We start from the raw sequence: 22507 nt of genomic DNA, 5'->3' as shown, positions 1-22507 counted from the left end.
CTCCCTTTATTCTACATGACTGCCATCCTTTATACCCGTGTTCAGGACCTGCCTAAGCAGAGCACTTCCGTTGTCCTGGCTCCAGTTTTAAGTCTGGAATGAAATCCTACACACATGCATTTTGAATGATTCAGCAGTTTGTATTGAGAGTTACTCCTGACTCCATCACTACTGAGGTCTCAGTGTTTAATCCTAGTGATTGTGGTACATGCTTAAAACCATCATTGTAACTACCTTCCTCTTCTTCTAGTCTATTGCGGCTGAGGTCACAGAGCAGAACCTTGCTGAAGGAAGACTATATCCCCCCTTGGACAGTATCAGAGAGGTGTCTTTCAAAATCGCTGTGAAAGTAAGAACTCATTTATTTCCACTTTCTGTGGCAGAGAGGGCAGGAACTGCCCATCTTGTTTTGTCATTTTTATTTCTGCTTATACTGTAGCCTAAAGCAGTGATTCTCGGGAATCCTTCTGTGTTCATGCCAGAATTGCTGCTTCCATTTCTCTTATCATTAAACGCCAAATTTGAAAAATACCTCCTGATTCTGGGTGTCTCACAAAGCTCTGCTTTATCACTTGGAGCTGTGATTGCTCAGGACTTCCAGAAATCAGGTTTAGGGTTAACATCAAATATGGAGCAACTTGCCAGAAGGTTTTAGGCTCCAAACTGCTGTTGTGAAACCTCTCCTCCTTTTGAATTTGATAGGGATCTAAGCACCTAAATACAATTTTGGATCTGGGCTTGCTTGTCCAATTTGGGGATTTCTGTCCTGTATACACCTAATTCATAATTCCTATTCAGGCCTCCAAAAAAGTAACATGCTTCCAAGGGGGTAGAGCACCCTCTGAGAATCACATTGGCCTTGGTGGGAGTTGCTGAGAGATGCTGAGAGATGAGCAGCTAAGGCTGTGAGTGGTGGTGGTGGTGGTGAAAGGCTCTTCACCTCCTTTAATTTCACTGGGGCAGGAGAGTGCATTTTTAAGCCGCTAATAACTAACTACAGGCAGTTTTTATTCTTTCACCGGAGGAATGAAGCGCAACTGTCTCAGGGGATTGCACAAAGAAATGAGCAAAACAAGTCACAATTTTGAAGAAAAAAAAGAGGGAAAATATGGCTAAGGCTGAACTGCGGTTGTTTTCAACTGTACACGAGAATAAACGTGTCAACATTATTTCCTCACCTTATTTTGCTTATCTTTTTGCAGGTTGTTGACTGGGCCTACAAGCATGATCTTGCTTCTTGGTACCCCGAGCCAGCAGACAAGGAAGCCTTTGTGAGACGACTCATTTACAGTCCTGATTACGATTCGTTTGTTATTGACGATTACAGGTGGCCCGCCGCAGCCATGCAAACGCAAGATGTATAAGTTTTTGTGAGAACTGTTTTCCTTTTTTCCATCAGCTCCCATGGTTCATATCATTGCTGACATAAATGCACCTCCAGGGTTGCAGAATGATAAATGTAACTGAGTCCAAGTCCTTTTTTTACTTTCTGCTGCCTTTTCTCTGTGGAAGCACATCAATAAGGAATAAAACAGAGCCAACACTGGGCACTCGGTACTCTAAGGAGAGAGAGAGACTATAGCTGCAGCCTGCCATGGTCAGTCTGCACTGCAGGTTTTGCCATCATATAAAGCGCTGTAGCCTCCATGAACAATGCTGTCCCCTTTGCAGTCTCCTTCCTTCATTTGAAAACATGACCTCTAGGCTGTAGAACAGCAGGTAGAGAGGGAGGCAGAGAGCCCTCGCAAGTGACAGGAGTCCTCCAAAGATAGGCATCTAGCTGAAAATATATTCATAGGGTTCATTTTCTCGAAAAAAGAGGCTCAGTGACTTCTTATCAAAACCATGAGTCTAATACGGCATCGTCATATTTTCTAGCACTCCAGTCCCCAGCCAGTAACGCTCATATAAGCCAGGAGTAGCTGCCACTCCTGAAGCCACTGGCAACTTACAGGGCATCCTCTCAAAAACCTGCCACGCTGAGAGTAGCCTCCCCACAGCTGTAGTTACTGCTGAGTTATCTCTCCCCTCACACTTTCAGAGCCTCACCAAAATCCTTCGGTAAGTAACACGAACACAGCTGGAATTCAAACAGAAACTTCTTTTAGAGAAACCCCTGGAGGTTGTGACAGCGATCTGTAATTGTAAGGCTTATTCTTGTAACTATCACACTCAAACGGCAAGCCCAGGATATACGGGCTTATTCCAACAGCCTTTCCTTACCTGGTACCAATACGCCATGAATGTTCTCAGGGAATAGCAGTAGGATTTCCACTTGTAGGTTTTTTATGGATTTTTTTTTCCCACTGATCAGAAAAACACTCCTCAAAGCATTGTGATCATTAAACAAAACTGAAAAGTTTATTCTGCTTGTTAAATGCAGGTTCTAAATTGACAAGGCTTGGCTTACCAAATCCGCCAGGTATGGCGTGGGATGAGCCTCTGGCTACTGTCAAGCTAGTTGTTAAGGCACTGAAACAGAACACAGGGTTGGTCTCTTGTGAAGTGTTACAAAATATTTGTCACCAAAACAGCCACAAACGTGTGCAGCTGCAAGGAGACAGGACACAAGATATTCTGAACCATACAGACGCACAGAGCTGTGATGGGCAGGGGGTGGAGGGGAAGAAGGGCAGTGCGGGTTAATTAGACTGGGTAAATACTGCGTCCTCTCCAAGGCCTTAGCAGCCAACAGCTTGCCTTGCACCCCTGCTACACTGAACTGACGGCCCACAAAAATGCCTCTTTGCCAGAGGCTTGAATCACGCTGCTCAAAGCCTTTTGTTTCCTTTTCCGGCAAGTATTAGAATCAAACAAACCTGCTACATCTCCACAGTTTGAATCCTAATGGAGGGAGGTCCCCAGCTTACTGAAAGACACCGGTCCTGTCTGGGCTGGCTTGGAGGCCTTGCTGTCAGCCCAAGCTATCCGTGAAGCTGCATGCTGGACGGGATGGGGGTGTCCAATCAAGCACTGCAGGTGGCTGTCCTTCAGGCCCAGGTTGCCACCTGAGCAGCCTTTGGGCTCCTCATGGGTCTTCTGCATAGGAGCCCCTGTGCAGTCCACGGGCAGCTCCAAAGGCCAGTTCAGCCCAGCTCGAGAGGTGCCCGTTTAACCTCACTTCCTCACTCTCAGCTCAGCTGTCCTCAGCTGCCTCAAGAGAAGCCACCTGGGGCTGGCCCAGAAGCCAAGTGTCCCGTTCCCAGGGGAGTGCATGTGCAGGGAGCTCAGAGCCCCACCTCTGTGGTGGCAGCAGTGTGCGTCTGACAGTCCCTTGCACACACTTGCCATTCCTTGCCTGTGGGCTTATGGACACTGTGAGAAGTGCAGCCATTGCCCCAGGAGAGCTGGACACATTGGCAGCCCTGCTCGTGGCCTGCTTGGCACGTGCTTTGCTGTCAAGGAGTTACCATCCCACCCCAAGCAACTTGACAGTGCTCAGAAGCTGCCTCCTGAGCTCCACTACTGAAGAAGGCCAGGGGAGAGGCCAGCTCCTCCGGCCAACCTACACAGGCCTTCTGGACCCCTGCAGGCCTCATCCACCCTTCTTCCCCTCTCCACAGCACAGGTGCTACAGGGACCAGCTAAGCTCCAAAGCGGTGGCTCTTCCCTGCGCAGGCCCACAGCTCCCACATGCACCATCTGCAACTGTGGCGCCTCGAGGCTTAGGAATGTTTCACGCAGCTTCTGGACCAGCTGAACAGCCTGAGCATTTCATTACCAAGCATTAGTGTAAGGCGGTAGAGCCGCTACCTGCCTGCACGAGCTCTGTTTTCGTACCGCAACGATGGCCTTACACAGGGTACATTTCAGCTGCAGAAGCCAATAAAGCTTTGTTTTGAAATTCATCTCCAGCTCATTCTTCCAGTGTGCAAAAAAGAATGAAAAATCCCTGCGCTACGTGTCCTAGGTAATGGGATTTCACCCGTGTGGCCCCTCAAGTCTTGGCAGCTGGAGCCGCAACGCCAGCACCGCCTGCCAAGGGGCGTTGGGGTGGCTCAGCCCCCGCAAAGGCCACCCCGCTAGGCCCTCGGCACCCCTCCTGCAGCCAGCAGGCAAAAGTGCTCAGCCTAGTCAGGCCAGTATCCAGGCAAAAGGCACTGTGGAAGCACAGGGCCAGGCAGGGAGCCAGGCACCTTGCCATTACCCCAAATTGAAAATAAACCCATGAAACCTCCTTTCTCCCCACGGGGACAAAAGTTCTCCAGCTGCTCTGTTGCCCAAACTGCTCCCAGAGGACACCAGAGCAGCGGTAGGCTCAGGCCCACGAGCGAAAGCCCAGGACACTCCGGCGCCCACCATGTACGGACACCCCACACGCACGCTCCATGCCATCGTTGCATTCTCTGCTGGGCACTGCCAAGGAAGTGCTGCAGCCAGCCAAAGGACCACTCTGAGGGTCTCCCTTTTTCACACAGCCACAAGGAGGCCTCAGATAACCCTCAGTGATTCTCACTGCCTCCTCAACGCTGTCACAGTGGGATTATGGTGATCCTGGCCATAACTGTGAAATAAGAGAGGGGAATTCTAGCAGCTCTTCACTAATCCAGTTCTGAAAGGCTAATACATTGTAAGGCCCAATCGGCTACTCCAGTGGTAACATCAGCTTTTATTTAGCATCTTTAAGTGGGTTTCTGCACTGGCAAACACATCTCATCCCTGTGCTGAAAGTTCAGCCGCTGCAAGGGGGCAATGCTGACCCCAACCCTGGCAGCGTCTCCATGCACAGCCCTCCATGGGGACCTGGTGGTGCCGTGCCCTGGGCCTGGCCAGCCCTGCAGGAAACTGCCCACCACAGCCTGCCTGCAGGAGGAAGCCAACATGTCCTTGGAGGACCGGTCCCATCACAGACGCTGGAGCCCAGAGCAACACAATGCCATGATGAGGCGGAGGCTGTTTCTGCAGAGCATGGGCTGAGCGCCAGAGAGGTATCTTGCATCACTGATGTGCTACTGCATCTTGTCTCAGCTGCACGGCTTTTATGCTGGGACCGTTCACATGGGTCCCGTAGGTGTGTCTTCGCACCAGGGCTAAGGAGTGAAAAGAAAAAAAAAAAGGCATCAAGTGTTAGGTCCAGAGAGAGAAGCTAAAAAATGCTACCCCTTCTTGAGCACGAGACCCCATTCCTGAGGTTTCTTTGCTTGTTACATGGAGTCTGGAAAAAAACCCTCCCTGGCTTTGACAGGGAAGGTACCAGGGTGGGAATGACATTCTTTTCAAAAAGGTTCTTACATAGCTTTTTCTCGTCTATTCACTCTTCTCCTTCCTCTTCACCTCTGCCACAGCCTGGTTAAATGCTTGAACTTTCTGGGCATTTGGGTTCTGTGCCTGACTTCTCAGCTATTAGGCAAGGATAGAAGAAGAGAATGCCTTTTAGGTGGAGGGATGAGCAGAGGAAACTTTCCTGGACAGCCTGGAAACATCTATGAGTGCACAGCCCTTCTCACGACAGTCACCCCAACAGTCTTCCTTTTCAAGCACAGCAAGCATTAGAGGCTTCATCCCTTGGCCAAGGAAGCCCAAGGAAAGACTTTGCTTTGTCCATGAGCTCCAGAGGCCTAATTCTTCCATTACAGAAACTAGAAAGTTGCATAAACACTGTTTATTCCTCAGCATAACAGTTCTACTCAAGCTCATCTTGGCCTAGCAAGTAGCAAGCCCACATGGAGCTCGGCCCCTTGGGGTGTCTGGGTATGACTGGTTCAAGCTTGTCCCTCCCCTGGGGTCCACCCCCAGGGCAGGCCCCAAATGCCAAGGTTGCCTGAGTTGAAGGAAGAGAGGCTCAAGCCATGCCCTCACCACAGCAGCAGCCTCCTTTTGCCCTCCAAGTCTGCCTGAGAGCTTCTCCCTCCTCACAGGGACAAGGCAAGCCAGAGAGACAACTGTCCCTCTTGGCTCTTTAGAGGCAACGATAGCCCTGGGACTTGGATACCTTCAACCCTCCACTCTCCTGGGGGAGAGAACAGCTCTTTTGGAGGATGTCTCCAAGTACATACCTGAGCCCTCTCCTTGTCAGATTTTGTCCTCCGAGCCTGATAATCAGTCCAGAGGCGCTCCTCCTCCTCTTCTTTCTGTCGTGCCTCTTCAGCCAAGAGGGTCTGGAGCTTTCTTTGCTCCTGCTGCATGCAGAGGTAACATATTTCCTGCAAGGCCACAGAAAAGCAACAGCAGCAGCACGAGGCTCAGCTCCTTTGAATATTTCTCCCCACCACACCGCCAACACCATCTTCTGGCTGACATGAGAAAGTGGCTGTGAAGAAGGCAGGAAAGAAGACATGAGGTACAAGAAATTTTCAAGTAAGCTCCAGAAGAAGCCATTCAATATGAATACTTGCCACAGGACCTTTTAAGGGTCAGTAGCCTTAGGGCTGTGGTTTTCAGCAGTGGCACAGTAGTATGGCACAGTAGTGACACAGATGCATAGAGAGTACCTGTCCTGCTCTCTTATGACCATCACAGACAGGGACATCTGCCTGGGCCCTGGTTTTAGAAAGGCGCCTGGGCTTGCCTTCTTCTTCCTTCTTGCAGGAGCTCCCCTCCCACAGTGGCAGCAGTCAGACTTTTTTCCATGGGGAACCAGGGAGCATTTTTTCCACAAGCACATGGCATTGAGAGGTCTTTCAGCAATGCTTCCCACCCAGTTTGCCATGCCCATTCTCTTTGCCTTTGGTGAATTGCAACAAAACTGCAAGAAAGGGAAGCTGCTGCCATTTCTGGTGTGTGGGCTGTTTCACAAAGAGCATTTCTCAGAAGGGGTCTCCAAAGCCAGATTCATGCAAGCATGTGTCAGGGAGCAGATGCTGGCTGCAGAAGGCTGGAGTTGTTTTCTCCTTCTCTGTAGCTGTGAAGGAACCTGCTCACTGATTCTGCAGAGAGAAGGGTTCAGGGTGTGGCGAGGGACAAGGTTTCTCCCTCCCTTCTTTGGTGGGAGGCTCTGGATCTGGTGCCTGAGCTCAGCCTAGAGACGCTGGCGCTGCAGCTGAGTGGTATGGCTTGGGGTTGCAGCATCCTCATTGGGTCTGAGCACAGAAAAGAGACAAGTGGTGGTTCTCACAGAGATGTGCAGCTTCAATGGGTGTACAGCCATTCTCTTGACAGCCACCCCAACAGTCATCTTTTCCAAACACAGTGAGCATGAAATGCTTTGTGCCTTGGCCAATGCAGCCAGAGTTCCTTTTTTCTCCGTTAGAGCAATTATAATTACACAGGCATGAGATATTCTTCAGAATATGACTTCTGATGATGCTCACCCTGGCCTAGCAAAGAGCGTGCCCACCTGGAGCTCTGGGACATCTGTGTACGACTGGTTCAAGCTCGTCTTTCAGTGGTATGAAAGAAATCTCTGGGCATCTCTGGTGGAGGAGAGGCTGAAGAAGGAAAAGGAGGAAGAGCACACAGGTGTACCAGAGTACCAGGCTCGGAGGGAAAGGAATGAGAGAGACAGGGGGCCCAGGCAGGGCAAGCACTTCAAAACACTCCAGACGTTCAGGTTTCCCTCACCCCAGGTGAGCTTCAGATGCACTTTTTCCCTGTGTTACCTTCACCAGAAAGCTGCTCTCTGAGAGTTAAACCTGCTCCTTGTGCGTCTGGTTTTTGTACATGAAGAGGCAGGTCTTACCCTGCCAAGCCCAGAGCAGCAAAAGCATTCTTCCCTTTGGCCGCCGAGGCCGAGGGCTGAAGCCTTTCACGCTGACTTCCTTAGGGAAAAGGCAACTGCAAGGGGACTGCCCTGAGCACGGGGAAACCGCAGTGGGAGGCCTTCTGTGCTGCTAAGTGATGGCTTCTGTGCTTGCCCCTCCATCTAAAACGCGTTCTGTGGTTTTCCTTGCCCTGGAGTGGAAAATGCAGCCTGACAAGCTGAGAGTCCAGAAAGACTGTGCATTACCTCTGAGGCTTGCGGACATGGAAAAGGAAGATGGAGGAAAGAGAAGCAAGTTCTGTAAGATCCTTTTTCTGGGAAGAAATGGTATTCCAGCCTGAAAAATTCCTTGCCAGGCCTATGGGATTGCTACCCAGATGGCCATGGAACAGGCAGGGGAACCCCAGCAATGGGGTGTCCTGCTCCTTAGAAGCCCTCTTGTGAGGAAATGCACATGCCCAGGCTGTCTGTCCATGGAGGAGCAGCAAGCAGGGGCAGTAGGCAGCGCTGGTTGCTTATGAGCTGCAGGCAGGGTGAGCAGTCAGGACATTTCAGTGTGGCCTGCCACAAGGTGCCACAGGATTTCCATTCAGAGCTTCTGCTGTGCACATGCTGGTCCCCTCCCTGGGTTGTGCTGCCAGCAGGGCTTGGAGTCTACTGATGATTACCACGTTCTAGAATTTCTCTTATAAAATGATGAAGTTCCATTCCTGGTCAATTTTTGTGAATGCCACCTTTGTTGCCCATCCCTGTTTCCATGTCTTGCATATCACCTTTTTCCCTTGGAGCTCTGCCAAGAGTCCCCCGCTTAACTAAGCTGGACTCCTGAAACATTTGCTTGTCTTCCTTGGGTACTGGGAAGGATCATTCTTGTGCATGGAGAATGTTGTCCTTAAAGGACCTGCCAGCTTCCTTAAGCTCCTTGGGCCTTCAAAGCTGCCTCCCATACGATCTCAGCTACCAGTTCCCTGAACAAGCTGCAGTCTGCTCACTTGAACTGCAGGATCTGTGCTCTGCTACTCTCCTTCCTCACTCCCTCAGGATCTTGAACTCCATTACCTCATGGGCCGTACGGGCAGAGGTGCCATGGATTATCGCATCCCCAACCAGTTCTTCCTTGTTACTAAGTAGCAGATCCAGCTGTGTGTCACTGCTGATTGTCCAGTCCAGAACCTGACACACTGCAGAAATCTCCTTGACGGCTTCTGTCCCACTGTGTTGTTCTTCCAGCAGATATTGTGGAGGTTGAAGTCCCTGATGAGAAGGATAACCTGTGATTCAGAGACTTGCTTGAGTTGTTTAAAGATGGCTTCGTCCACTACTAGTCATGGCGAAGCATGCCCTAGAGTCCAGGCTCATCGTGCTGAAATCAGGTACCTTGGTGAGGCAATGGCACTGCTCTGCCATGCATTCTGCTTTTCTTGTTGGGTTACGCAGGTCAAACACTATGAGCATCTCACTGAACGCTGCCACGTCATTCAAAATCTTCTCCCTGAAAGCACCCGCAATAGCTGTGATGCTGAAAAAAACAACAGAGTGAGCTGGTGCGTTCTGACTCTCAAACTTCAGTGCATCGTACCGATCCCTTTTGAATGTCTCTGTGAGTAAATGAACCGTGGGAGAGAAAAGGTTCCATATCGGGTGCCACCTAAAAGATGACCCGTCATAGTCCCCTCCCCCAGGCTTGTATGGAATGGCAGTCTGGAGTCTTGCAAGTTTTTCTGCTTTTAGCAGCCTAAGCTTTAGAGAGTACCCCCTTAGAGTCACAACATCCACCTAGATCACTGTAAATCCCAGCCTTAATGGTAGATTTTCACAATATGGCTGAGCTGATAAAAAGCACTTACATGAAACATTACGAATGTGATAGTAGCCAGCATCTGGCTCAGTAAATATTAGTTGCTGAAAAAGAAATGCAAGCGTTAGCAAAGGAAGGACAGTTCCTGATCAACAGTTGGTTTCGTCCTCCCTCTGTGGAGATTTTTGCAGAATCTCAGTGGAATTTTTTAGTGGGGAAAGGACACGTAAAACATTTTAACTTGCACATGCAGTTTGATAACACCAAGGAAATTTTCAGTTAAGAGGTTAAAAAGAAAGTCCATTCAAGTACATTTCATAAGAAAATTGTTTCAGCAAATCCACATCAAGATCAGTTTCCCACTGGCTATATTTTAAAGGCAGGCATGCAAGGTCTGTTTAACAGCTCATCTGCATGAGGGAAGAGCTATAGCTCCAGGCCCATATAAATCTGAAAAAATCAGCAGTAGACTGTTAAGCCAAACTAGGACTGAACCTTAACAAATTCTGGCTTTAAAAACCAAAGAAGCAGGACCTAGATTAGCCTAAGAATCTAGAGAGATAGCAGCTCCTAGCAGTAGCTGGAGGCTGGGTTTTGGCCCCAGCTATCAGCCCATAAAGGAGAGCCACTAATAATCAGCTACCAGCTTGGCTTTGAACTGGTAACCATAATACCGATAGTCCAGCCAGTTTTCCATCCACCGTGTAGTCCACTTGTCCAGTCTGTATCTCTTCAGCTTGGTTACAACAGTACTATCGGAGATAATGTCTAAGACCCTGCTAAAGTCAGGGTAAATGTGCTGCTCTCTCCTCATCCATCGCTTATTATAGAAGGCAAACAGGTTGGTCAGGCATGGTTCGCCTTTGGTAAATCCATACAGGCTGTTCCCAAACAACTTCTTGTCCTTCATGTGATTAGCTGTAGTTTTTAGGAGAATTTGCTCCACAGTCTTCCCAGGGACCTCAGTTAGGCACCATGTAACACCTAGTATCATCTAGACATCTTTTAACATTGTCCTAGTAATGGACTTCAGAATGGTCTCCCCAAAGTTAGAAGAGGCAGTATGTCACAAAGGGAAAATACATCGTAAAGCTTAAGGCAGCTTTTCTCTGAGTGTAGCCCAAGAAGCTATTAAATAACACATACTTCAGGAAAGCTTATATATCAATACGATGTAAGCACATCCTTAAAAATACATGTATATGCTGTCTTTCCCAGAAGAGGTCCAACCTGATAAAGCAGGCGATCTACTGGTATAACAGATACCTAACATCTACTTAACAAAGCAACAGTCACAGAAAAGTAAAAGTTTTATTTTGTAATTTTAAACTAACTTGCCTCAGCACTGCTCTTAAAGTGAACAATTCAAGCTTTCTAAAGCAGCATGTGCAGAGATTTCTGATTTAATGCCTTCAGTGAATTTCAGAAAAGTTAATTGATTACAGTCTGTAAAAACTTGTACAGAGAGCAAAAATTTAATCTCGATGTCTGCCGGACAGAAGATCAGTGCTTGGAAATGGAAGCAAGGCACATTTTGTAATAGCAAAGATGATTAAACTCTGGAACATCTGACTAAGAGCTGCAGCATATTCTTCATCACTGGAAATTTTGAAGTGATCAAAGCTTGTGCATTTTTCTGATATGCAGTAATGAGTACAGAGGCACCCAATGGTTCATGTTATAGGAGTGGTCTCATAGGTTAGTGCAATGGTCCCTGTCAGCCTTTCAGTCCAAGAACAGAGCCTTTATGTCCATGTATGACTTTTAGTCTGTTTATCACATTAAGCAAGTACCATAAAAATCGCAGTATTCATCTTGCCACAAGCCAAGTTTTAGTATGTGGTGGCATGGTGTAACAGGCTGCAAATGGTTTCCGGTGAGGACTGTAATAGACAGGGAGAAATTGCAGGTTAAGGGTGAGATTTTGATTTTCACTACCAGATAACTAAGGCAAGCCACTCAGCTGAACCACTCTGGTTTCCCAAGAGAAGCCAGCTTCCACCTAAATTTGGAAGATTTGCAGTAAATCGAGGGTGTGCAGGATTGCGAGTGAACCACTTGAGGGCTCTAGAGGACTTTCACCTGCAGTGCTTGCCTGGCTGACACTGTCCTGTCAGGGGTATATCACATTTTGCCAGAGACTTAAGCAGTGCCATGGATTTTTTTTTCTTGCCCAGTCCCATACAAGAAAAACCTCCTGTAGATCTAGAATTTACCAAAATCTGAAATGGCTATGTGGCTGCCCTGTGGGCCACATTAACAAGTCAAAGAGATTAGATCTGCCAGGGAAGAATGCAAGTTGAATATTGTGGGACTTTGAGTTGCTGGCTATTTGTATTTTGTGTTCTAATTAAAGTAAGGATATTTATAGGCTTCCTGTGTACAGCTGATGATTTTGTATCTCTCTGTTTTGCTCCCCCTTTTTTTCTCAGTAACAGAAAATGCTCTTTACTCCTAAGTTCATCCTTTTCTTTAAAAAATTCATGAGGTGATTTGAAACTAGTGGTAAAAGTAGTATAAATATACAAGGAAAAGATATTAATACAGATATTAATATGGCAATATTAATATCTATTTCAAGCCCAGAAAGGATCACTGTGGCATCCTAACGGGATACTGAGCCTAGCAATTGATTGATACCTGAAGTATATCTGCCAGGAAAAACCCTTCACTTCCCTTTGTGTTTAGTTAGTCTTGGCTCTCCTCTTGTTTAACAAAACTGCATCTTATTTGTAATTCCAGCTAGTATGGATTTAGTCAGGTAGAGGAGCTTTTCCCATAGGATAATGCGATCTTCCTTGCTTGACAGGGCCAACCTAACAGCAAAGCCGGGGTCTTGTTTGGAGCACCCTGCGCCATGGTGGGCTGCATGACCAGCGACTCCCCAGCTTCGCAGTGACAACGCTCACTGACACTGGACGGTCAGTAAAGGGGCTCTGATAACCACAGGGTCTCTGAGCAATACAGCCGTAATAAAATGTGTCAGGGCAACACTCATCTGCCCTAACTTCTACTTAAGCCCTTGTGACTCTAGGCCTTAAGAGCCATCTAGCCAATAAGAGATGTTAAGCACAGAGTTTTGGATGAAATTCAGGCTATCTAGCCATCACCTTTGTGCCCACTGGGTGTTCTTACAAACAGCCACCCCATATTAAACCTCCACCCTTTAAACCATTTTCTGAAGCATCTTAGTCACAAGCCTTGACTTAATGCACAAATCTGAGGCATTTCTTTTGCTAGCACTTCAAGGATATGCTTGACCTTTCAGTCCTGAAAAGAAAATATTGGTAAAATCACTAATTAATGACTGACTTTGAATCACTTGTCCCAGATACGTGGATAAACAAAGAAGCTAAAGGTCTAGCTATTAAACAGAAAAGAATGTTTTTTTTCTTCACAGAGCAGGCTTGGTCGTTAAAATAACTAAAATGCTGGTAATTGATTTATATTCAATTATCTGAGTGCATAGAAGCAATTACAGCTAATCTTTAAAGCCTAGTTCCCCTGTGAAATGTAACTATGCAAAAAAAAGATTTCTTATTAGCTATCCGGTGATGAAAAAATGATGTTAGGAGGATGGAATTTCCCTTTTATTTAGAATTTCCACTGAATTTTACCTATTTGATATCTTCATTGTGTATATTCAGAACAATATGCATGTTTACTCCAGACCTAATGAATTTAGCTGTCAAACCACTGACAAGGAAGAGACTGCTGGAACAGGAGGGAGGGGACTTTATCTGCAAAATTTATAAAATTGTAAACACTGTCTGATAACATTCAAAAAAGACATTTGTCTGAGTCCAGCTGGACTCACAGTCACCCTGAATTCATATAGTCAGCAATCAGAATAGTAAATTGTATTTTTGTCTGTAAACCCTGCAGATTTGCTCTGGGAATCTCTTGAGAAGCAGTTCACTAGTTCAGTATGAGCCCTGCTTTTAACCGTTTAAGAAAAAGAGCGCTTTTCAAGGTGGGCACCAGTTTTTGAAGATGTTGCTCTCAGTTTTAGTTGAGTGTACATCTTATTAAAGATGATATCATGAAGGCCTTAACCTAGCCACATCCCCGAAGCAGCACTCGATAGCTTATGGTTTGAACAAATCAAAAAGACATGGGAAGAGAAGGAAATATTATTACGTATGTCATAGTAACGGAGGATCCAGGATAGCTCTCAAGGCCACCCTGAAGTGTTGTCTCAGCCCGAACCCAAAGCAGAGACCAACACACTCACTGCCATGTCTGCTACAGCCCAGCACGAGCAGATCCCTGCACTTTGGCTCTACCTAGGAAGTGTGGACAGCAAGGTCTCAGCAGAAGAGCTGAACCAGGAGATGTAGAGATCACAGGACTCAGTTCATATAAATTCCTTCTTTATTTTATAGTGTAACAGAGACCATCTCACGTTCAGCAGTTAAGAAAATGAGGAACGAGGTAAAGCCTTGGTCGCTGCCTCTTCTGTGCTGCTCACCCCAGCCCAGACGTGCCTGTCTCAGACGTGAATTCTTTACATTTGAAGAATGTCTTGGCAACATCAAATTAAAAATAACTCACTGCATTTTCTCCACTGTGCAGCCACACAGAGGGCTCAAGCAGTGGGCCTGTATCTTTTATAAAGCTGAACAAAATGAATCAGTAATGATTACGCCGAGCTTCTACTCAAGAAACAGAAAGTAGACTGTGTTGCCTGTCTGCAGCTACTCATAAAGATTGCTGTCACCCAGCATCCCAGGTTTAACTCGCTGTTTGCATCTAGGCCTTCGTACATTGCCCATCATCATGCTAGGACTTCCTCGGCAGCACATTAAAATAAACACATGCTTGTTTAAATAGCATGGCACTCTGATATGTCAGCTCAGGAAGGTGACTGGTTGCAGACGCCCATTCGGCCACAAATTCCAGGTGTTCAGCATCCTACAGGATGCCCTGAGCAAAAGGCAGACAAGCTGCTTACCTGACCGCAGAAGGGGAGACGTAAAGTCCATCAGTCTTCCCTTTACTACTCCCCAGCCTGGTGGGGAGGCGTGGGGGTGATTTTTCGTAAGAGTTTCTACTGCTGTGCTGTTTTAGGCAGGGGATCCGTTACTTGTTGCTGTAGGTGGACTAGCCATACAAATTTCTGGGCGGGGAATGGCACCCTAGTCATCTCATTGCCTTAGGACAGACCGGTACGGGCTACATGTGCTGCAGCCCAGCCTACAGGATCATTTGGTGAGCTGAGCTTAGCCTGAACATGGATGAACTGAACTCAGGCCATTCCTGGATGATCCATACCACCCCAAACTATAGCTGAAGATGGACTTGGGCTATGACCACAGGCAGGAGTAATTGAGGCAGAACGGGCAGAGTCGCCTCTTGATGTACCACAGCAGGATTTGCCAGAATTTACTCATTAGAACCCCAAAACAGAATAGTAATTAAATGCTGAATACTAAGACCAGGGAATGGCCATTTAAAACACCAATATGAGACATCCGGACACACAAAACATGCACTTACAGGGGCACCAGAGCATAGTACTATATAGCTTGAATCTCACCCTTCTTTCCTTTTCACAAATCAATCCATATTTTCATATGTGTCCGACACTGTCAGGAGAGAGGTGGACATGGAGGGAGGGCAGGGCAAAGAGTGTAGTTTCAGCTGCCTCTGGGGGGGCGTCACAGAGATTTAATAACTAAAACATGATCCCCCATCTCAGAGAAGGAGAGGTGGGGGATCACCTAAGAGAAATGATGCATGTGCCTCAAAATCTTACAGGGCCCCCCATCTTGCTACATTTGCCAATTCAAGCCTTTCAAATGGTTTCAGTGGACAGCAATGGTGTGATTTTGATGCTGCGAGGTCCATGAGATAACTATGAAAAACAAGGCTTTGACAGTAAATTCTCGTTTCATAGGCAGGAGTCCACAAAGCATAAAGGCTAAGAACCTCTGGGTTAGTGAAGTGATTCCCCACCCGGGAGGGAGGGGAGTCGCAAAGGAAGGTTTTGAAAACAGTATTACAAAGCACAGAAATTACAGTGTTCTCCCCTCTCATCCTCATAATCTCTCCCCTCAGCAACCCTCTGACAATCTCTACACACACAAATTATGTGTGTGTGGGGGGGGGGGGGGTAATCACTATTCACAATTTTTTTTTTTACTCTTTTATATAAATGGGTTACCAAAAAAGTTGGATTTTAAACAAGTGCTCACCAATCTTAAAAATTTGAGAACCATCAGCTTAGTGTAGGAAAGGCAGACTGCAGTCAACTCTTCCGATGACATAACACTAGCCTAAAAACATTCCCAACTCACATTTCAGTTCGTCACAGCTGTAGGCTTGAACTCCTCACATTTCCACCTTATTTGCTTGTACTACAAGCAAATCACTACAGAGTTGCTCCACTACCTTTTCCCCTACTGTTGCCAATAACTGCAGAATGACCTTCAGTTTGTGCACTGTTGCCAAAAGCAGCTTATTCAAAAAAATCAGAAAACAAAGAGTTTACAATAGAGGTCTGCATCTTTTTTGCTAATGTTGTTCGTACACCTAAAGATCATCAAAGATGACTCATTATCACTGATGGTCAGACTGTTATTAGTGCAATCCCAAGCTCAGGTCATTAAAAAGTTAGTGAGCCTGTTTCAAAAGCCCATCCAAAAAATGAGAGAATCTTTCTACTTTCCTGAAGGGGCTTTGGGAAAGGCCCAAACTGTTTAAATCACAGAATATTGAAATGTAGTAGTAGCTATTTGCTGTGAACCCTTTGATATTCATCAGTACATCACCCTTAAAGAAAGGTAAGATTCCCTTGCTTAAAGAGAGCAAAAGGTTCTTGTTCTTCAACACATACTTTATCACCTTTGACTGCATATGAAATATTGTACAGAGCTGTGTATGTCTTTCCACCAAAGACTCCAACAAAATCAGATAATACGTGTAAAATACACCAGCAACAAAATGGAATTTAGTTTATCTGAGGAACTGGGTGAAGACTTTGTAAAACTAAATATTTTGATAGTCTGACATTGATCCAAGAAAACAGAACCCACTTTCATTCACGTCTTTCAAGAAATAAAAGCTAAAAAGGCTCAGCTTTAGTTCTTACAGACAGACTCCTTGTAAAAGCGCACCAGATAAACCAGAATATCCTGCTCAATTACAAAATTTTTTATTCTTACAGATGCTCAAGATGACACTTTCAGGGTTTCATTGGAGAAAGCGTTTTCCCAAGAACTTTTGCAAGTGAGGCTTTTAGGCAACATTTCATGTGCTTACATGATTAAAGTGGGGGAAAACTCCAACCGCAGCAAAAAGAGCCCCCACACGCAAAGAGCACGAAAGATCCAGCTCCACCGGGTGGCATCCCTCGGTCTGGAAAAGGAGCCCTCGCCTCCGGCCCACGACGCGCAGCGGAGCCCACGGCGCTTCTCAGACGTCGCACAGAAGCTCTTTGTTGGCTCGCGCTGCGGGAAAAGCTGTTTAGATCAACCCAGCCATTGTGAGCTTGCTTCTGGTGTCAGCAGACTGTCCACGCTAGGTACTCTCCAAATACGTCTTCTCGCAGAAATACAGTGGTCCTTCGAGGAATACTGATGTTGTGGGGTTTTTGTTTTTGTTTTTTTTTCCTACGTAAGCTCCTGTAAACCAAAAATTCCCATTTAAGGCCTTGGACCTTTTGCCAGAGTACAGACTAAGCTGGAGGCGAAGCAAGACATCTGCAGCCGTTGCTCACCCAGCCTGACTCCTGGCACATGGAGCCTGCCCCAGCTCCGGTTATGTCCGCAGAAGACCTGTCCTCGCCTGGGCAGAGACGGGACCAAGCTGCTACACTGCTTTTATACCAGCCCCGCTCCACCGACTTCCACAGAACTGCCTCTCCCACCGGTATGAGATCAAATCCAGCCCCCAAAAGACTGATTCTGTGCCTCTGTGCACCGTGGGTCACCCTTTACAAGGGAGCAGAGCACCCAACTAATGAAAAACTGCACTGGGCCGGATTTGTGGCACGTTACAGCTGCTTTGAATAAAAGGGTCTGGCCTGCGCAGAACCAAACCGCTCAGGGTTGTAATTTGTACACAGTCTTTTCCAGAGTCTCTTCCTGGAGACCTCTTTTAGACGTTTTTCAGGCAAAATTGCACTGAAGTCAGTAAGACAGCTGACAGAATGGTCACTTGACAGTAAGGTCACCTGCAGCAATCAAGATTGTATCCCTGGTTAATATAAATTTGCGTATTGAGCTTGTGAAACAAATTGCTTAGCAAAATTGTAAGTGAGAACAGGTTGTTTTTCTCTTAACTGAGAAATTAAAGCCTGCCGCTACGTTATTCTGGCATTATAAACTTCCCCCTTCGGTCGCTCAGAGTGCTGAAAGCATGCAGACTTCATGAGCACGGCTCAGGTGAGAAAGTATAAAGTGATAAAGTATCGTTATGCTAGGTGCCTTAGCGCCAAACCATCCCTCTGAAATATCCCGAGCAGCTGTCAATACGTGCTACAGATTTCACATGCGTGAAGCAGTTACTGGACAAAAGAAAAAAACTCACCAACCGAAATAATCCTGAAGCCGGTCTTGTCTAGATAATCTAAAATTTAGTTAGGCATACACTACACTTGGACCCGGCAAAACGCTCCTTACAAATGCAAAACTCCCACTCTATTCACTGGGAGATTTGCCAAAGCGAGGGACGCAGGAATGAGTTCACAAAGTAGGACATTGTACAGTCATCTAAATGAACAGTGGGTCAGGATTAACCTAATTTGTAGCTACCTTGGCTGGACTGGCTGCCCATTGTTCCTTATACAGGCGCTCTTTAAGCTTAGTTAAATAAACTACAGCAAAATTATACTTCAAAAGTGCATTTCTGTAACAACATAACAGCTCGGCAGTGTTCAGCTATCAGACTATTGTGGCTGTTTGTCAGTCATGACTCCTTTCCGTACAGTTTGTCGAGTGCTTGGGCAACCTCGGGAGGAAAGACGCAGTGTAAGTTACAGCTTTTGTTGTTAAAGAGTAATATTAAGCCAACTGCAGAAAGAATTAACTCGTGGTTTATTTCCAAAATATCTTTTTTTCCTCCTCTCCATACATCTCCATTTCTTGACCTCAAGTCTCTTAAATCTGAGTTCATCAATGAAAAGAAAAGTGTTTTATTTTTTTACATTTCTTTTAAACGATAGAAGGCACAAGGATTTGTTGTCGCCAAGGGCAAAAACTCACACTTGTCCATATGTGAATCCCGTTTTAAAAACAAACAATCCGACTGGGATTGGCCAGAAGCCAGAGTGCAGGATTGCCTTTTAAGCCTCGCATCTCAATAGGAAACCTCGGAGTGTTTTGATCTGTTTTCATAAACGTAACCATTTTCATCCGTTGCCTCTGTAGTGTATTATCAGTCCCTTCTTTCTAATAAGTTAAAGAAACAGCCAGTACAAACGAAGGCAAGAAAACAAGAACAGTCGGTCATTGCGGATAAAACACAGCATCTCAAAAGATTTAGGAAAAAAAGACAATAACCACTGGCCTGTCTTAACTTCTGCCAAGAAACGATTACAGAGGATGAAGACATGGGGAAAAACACTAGCACGCTGCACTTCAGCAGTAGCAATAACCACAGAGCTTAAATCTATTGTGTAGCTTTATTTTATAGGGCCTATCATAGACTCTTTTACATAACTTAAATGATTATCAAATAATCTCCTGTACACAATGAAACTGAGCCGCATCGCTTCCCAAGCTCTGACACATTCCTGAAAGAAATCCAACAGTCTGTAGGAATCACATTGCTGGAGTTGCTACAGTACATTTCATCCAGAACTTATGCCGTCAATTAACTTATTCATCACTGTAAATTGCTCTTCGCAATATCCCGCAAGACACTGTTAAATCTCAGGACACTAAGATTTGGTAGCAGCCTTTTTTTTTTTAATTTTGCTTCACTTTTTTTTTTTTTCCTTCCTCGGTTTTGTGTCCTCAGCTGAAAAATCCACCAGCGCTCGCGACGCACGCAAGCGTGGGGAAGGTTTTAAGCACGCCGCGAGAGCCGGCGTGAGCCGCGCCGCTCAAAGCGCCCGACGTCCGCGGGCGGCCAGGGCCGCCCCGAGGCAGCGCAGCCCCCCGGTCAGCGCCCCCGCGGCCGGAACACGCCGCCGGGCCCCGGCGGGCGGCGCGGGGCGGTCGCCGGGCGCTGTGACAGCACCCGCGGCCGGCGGCGGGTCACGCTTTCATTCGGGCGTCGCGGGCCGCGGGGGCGCCGCGCAGGGCGCCTCAGCGCCGGCGGGACCCGGGGGCTCCCTGCCGCCCGCCGCGGGCGCCGAGGCCCTACAGGCCCGAGTAGGCCGCGCGGTGGTAGCCGGCGCCGTAGTCGTAGGGCCCCTGCGGCGGCGGCAGGGGGCACTCGGGGAAGAAGGGGCCGAAGGCGGCCGCCAGGTGCCCGCCCGGCTCCTCCGCGGCGGCGGCGGCGGGGGGCGGCGGCTCGGCGGCCGCGTAGAGCGGCGGCGCGGCGGCGGCGGGCAGCGGGCGCAGCGCCTCGGGCGGCGCCTTCTTGTGGGGGCTCCAGGGCGGCTCGGGGTAGAGCAGCCCGCCGAGCAGCGGGTGGGGGGCGGCGGGCAGCGCCGCCGCCGCCGCCTCGTAGAGGCCGTGCTCGAGGCCCAGCTCGGCGGGCAGGCGGCCGGCGAAGGCGTCCTGCGCGGCGGCGTGCTCGGGCAGCAGCGCGCCGTACTCGGCGCCCAGCAGCTCCAGGAACTCGGCCGCCTCCGCGCCGCCGCCCTTCTCCGGCTCCTTGGGGCCCGGCGGCGGCGGGGGCGGCGGGGCGCGGGCGGCGGCGGGCAGCGCCGGCTCCGTGAAGAAGGAGGGCGGCAGGTTGCGGTCCCGCAGCGGCACCTTCCGCGCCGCCCCGCCGCCGCCGCCCTCGGCGCCGCCGCCCGCCGCGCCGCGCCGCGCCCCGCCGCCCGCCTGGTGCAGCGAGTCGAAGAGGGCGGCGAGGCTGCGGCTCTGCAGGCTGCTGGCCGCCTGCGCCGCCTCCCGCCGCGCCGCCGCCTTGCCGGGGCCGCCGGGGCAGGGCGCGGGCGCCGCGGCGGGCGCGGGGCGGCCTCGGGCGGCCTCGGCGGCGGCGGGCGGCGCGGCGACGATGCCGGTGCAGCGCTTGATCTGCTTCTGCAGGTACTTCCTGTGGTTCACCTTCCGCCTGGACTTCCCCGGCTTGTCCAGCGCCAGCTTGATGTTGCTGGAGGCCGAGTCCATGAAGCTGAGCAGGTCCCGCGCGGCTTCCTTCAGGTCGGCCGCCTCGCCGCCGCCCGCCGCCGCGCAGCCCTTCTCCAGCTCGGCATAGCCCAGGAGGCCGCCGGCGGCCGGGAAGCAGAGCGAGAGCAGGTGGTGCGGGCTCAGCAGCGCCGCTGGCACCGCCATGGCCGGCGGCCGGGCGCCGCCGGCGCCGAGCTCCGAGGGGCTCCGCAGGGCTGCGCGGGGCGGGCGGCGGCGGCGGGGAAAAGGCGGCGGGCGGGGGCGGGGGCGGAGGAGGAGGAGGAGGAGGAGGAGGGCTCAGCCGCGGGGCTGGCCCCCACCGGCCCTCCCCGCCTCCCCGCCGGGAGGGGAGCCTCCGCTCCGCTCCCCTCCGCTCCGCTGCGCTCCCCGCACCCCCCCCCCGGCGCGGGTGCCGGATCCCAGCCCGTCCAGACCTGCCACATAACCCCCCGCGCTGGATACACAGCCCCCCCCCCCGGGCCAGATGTGCAGCCACACCTGGACTCGATACATAGCCCCCGCAAGCCAGGTGGCTCTCCGGGACCGCAGCCCTCCGGGACCGCGTCCCAGCCGCCGGCGCAGATCGCTTCCCACCCGCCGGCTCGGGCACACAGCCCCCCCCGCACCAGTCGGGCGGCCGCCCTGCGCCCTAAGCCGGATCCGCAGCCCGCGGAGCAGGCACCGGCCCCCGGGCCGGGCACGGCGCGACCCCGTCACCAGTGTGCTGCCGGACCCGGCCTCGACCCGCTCCCCGCGCAGCAAGCTGGCACGGCAGCCTGTGCGGTTCCCAAAACCTCCCGTGTCCGGATCAAATCCGGTGGCGCCAGATGTGCTGCGTGGATCTCACCACGAGGACCACGGAAAGGCAGCAACCAGCACGGGAGCGCAGCGCGAGTCTCCATTTGCAGTAACTTCTTCTTCCAAGTGCATGCTTATGCACAGTACTTCGGATATTGTATTTTCCTAGTCCAGTCAGGTCCTGAGAAAATCCAACACTGTAACCCAGCAGAGATTTTAACTGAACTATCTGCCTGTGTTTAGCAAAGCAGATGTACAAATCTTCCACATGGGAGGTAGAAAAATTACCTCCTTACTACTGAATACTGCTGATAACAGCTCCTGAAGGAACTATCCTGCCTCTTTTGGGGGAAAAAAATGGTTACTTTTCCCTTAGAAAACTTTTACATGTATTTCTGCTAATACAGAACAGCACTGATCTCAACCCTTTGAGCTCCAGATTTATTTTTAATGATTTTATATGCCCAAATATGAATAAAGACACATCTGGTTCTGTTTGAAATAAATACTAAGTGAGTTTTCTTGGTCAGCACTGATTCATTAGAAGCACAGTAGTATCACATCAGAAGGAAAAAGCAGAAAGAAAACACAAATAGGAGGTTTTACAAGGGATTTCACCTGCGTGTGACCTGATTTGCATGTACAAGTCACAGCAGTAGTCAAAGGGTGACGGTGGCAGGCAGCACCTCGCTGTCCCTGTCACAGTCCTGGCCTCGGTGCCTGCACACGCGGGACACATCGCGCCTGGGGTTCGTGGTGCCGTCCGTGCTCTCCTGGAACCCTCCCAGCATCTCCTTTGGGGATTTACTCCAAGCACCACCGTGTAATTGAAGCAAAAGCCTGGCAGGCAGCAGGCTATGGGAAATTCGGATACCTAGCCATATAAGAATGAAGTTTCTCCCCAAGAGGTGGATTTAAACTATTTAGCTCGAGTACAGCTGACGGTGGTTATCTACCCGAGCTTTTACCCGTGGGTCCCGTGATGCCCTGTCAAGCCTTGCAGCCTGCTCCGACTTCTCTTGATGTGAAAACGTAAAGGAAAAC

The 22507-nt window shown here is 49.3% G+C and overlaps 2 protein-coding genes across 7 annotated transcripts in view; one reads left to right on the top strand and one right to left on the bottom strand.

Moving 5' to 3' along the window:
* The window catches only part of ME3 (malic enzyme 3), a 137809-nt gene extending 136346 nt beyond the window's left edge, over positions 1–1463 (top strand). For all 6 annotated transcript variants that reach the window (XM_067317634.1, XM_067317606.1, XM_067317615.1 and 3 more), the window contains exons 13-14: positions 251–349; positions 1203–1463. In XM_067317634.1, the coding sequence (XP_067173735.1) occupies positions 251–349; positions 1203–1364 (261 nt within the window). In that variant the 3' untranslated portion in view covers positions 1365–1463. The remainder of the gene's footprint in view (positions 1–250; positions 350–1202) is intronic.
* A 15114-nt stretch (positions 1464–16577) lies between these two features.
* Positions 16578–20879, bottom strand: FAM181B (family with sequence similarity 181 member B). Its single transcript, XM_067289617.1, has one exon. It carries the CDS (start codon positions 20828–20830, stop codon positions 19745–19747), a length of 1086 nt encoding a protein of 361 aa, XP_067145718.1. The 5' UTR covers positions 20831–20879; the 3' UTR covers positions 16578–19744.
* Positions 20880–22507: the final 1628 nt, after the last annotated feature.

This window comes from Apteryx mantelli, chromosome 1 (assembly GCF_036417845.1).
Source record: "Apteryx mantelli isolate bAptMan1 chromosome 1, bAptMan1.hap1, whole genome shotgun sequence".
Taxonomy (NCBI): Eukaryota; Metazoa; Chordata; class Aves; order Apterygiformes; family Apterygidae; genus Apteryx; species Apteryx mantelli.
Note: the sequence above shows the minus strand (reverse complement) of the source record. Positions and strands in the feature narration are given on the sequence as shown.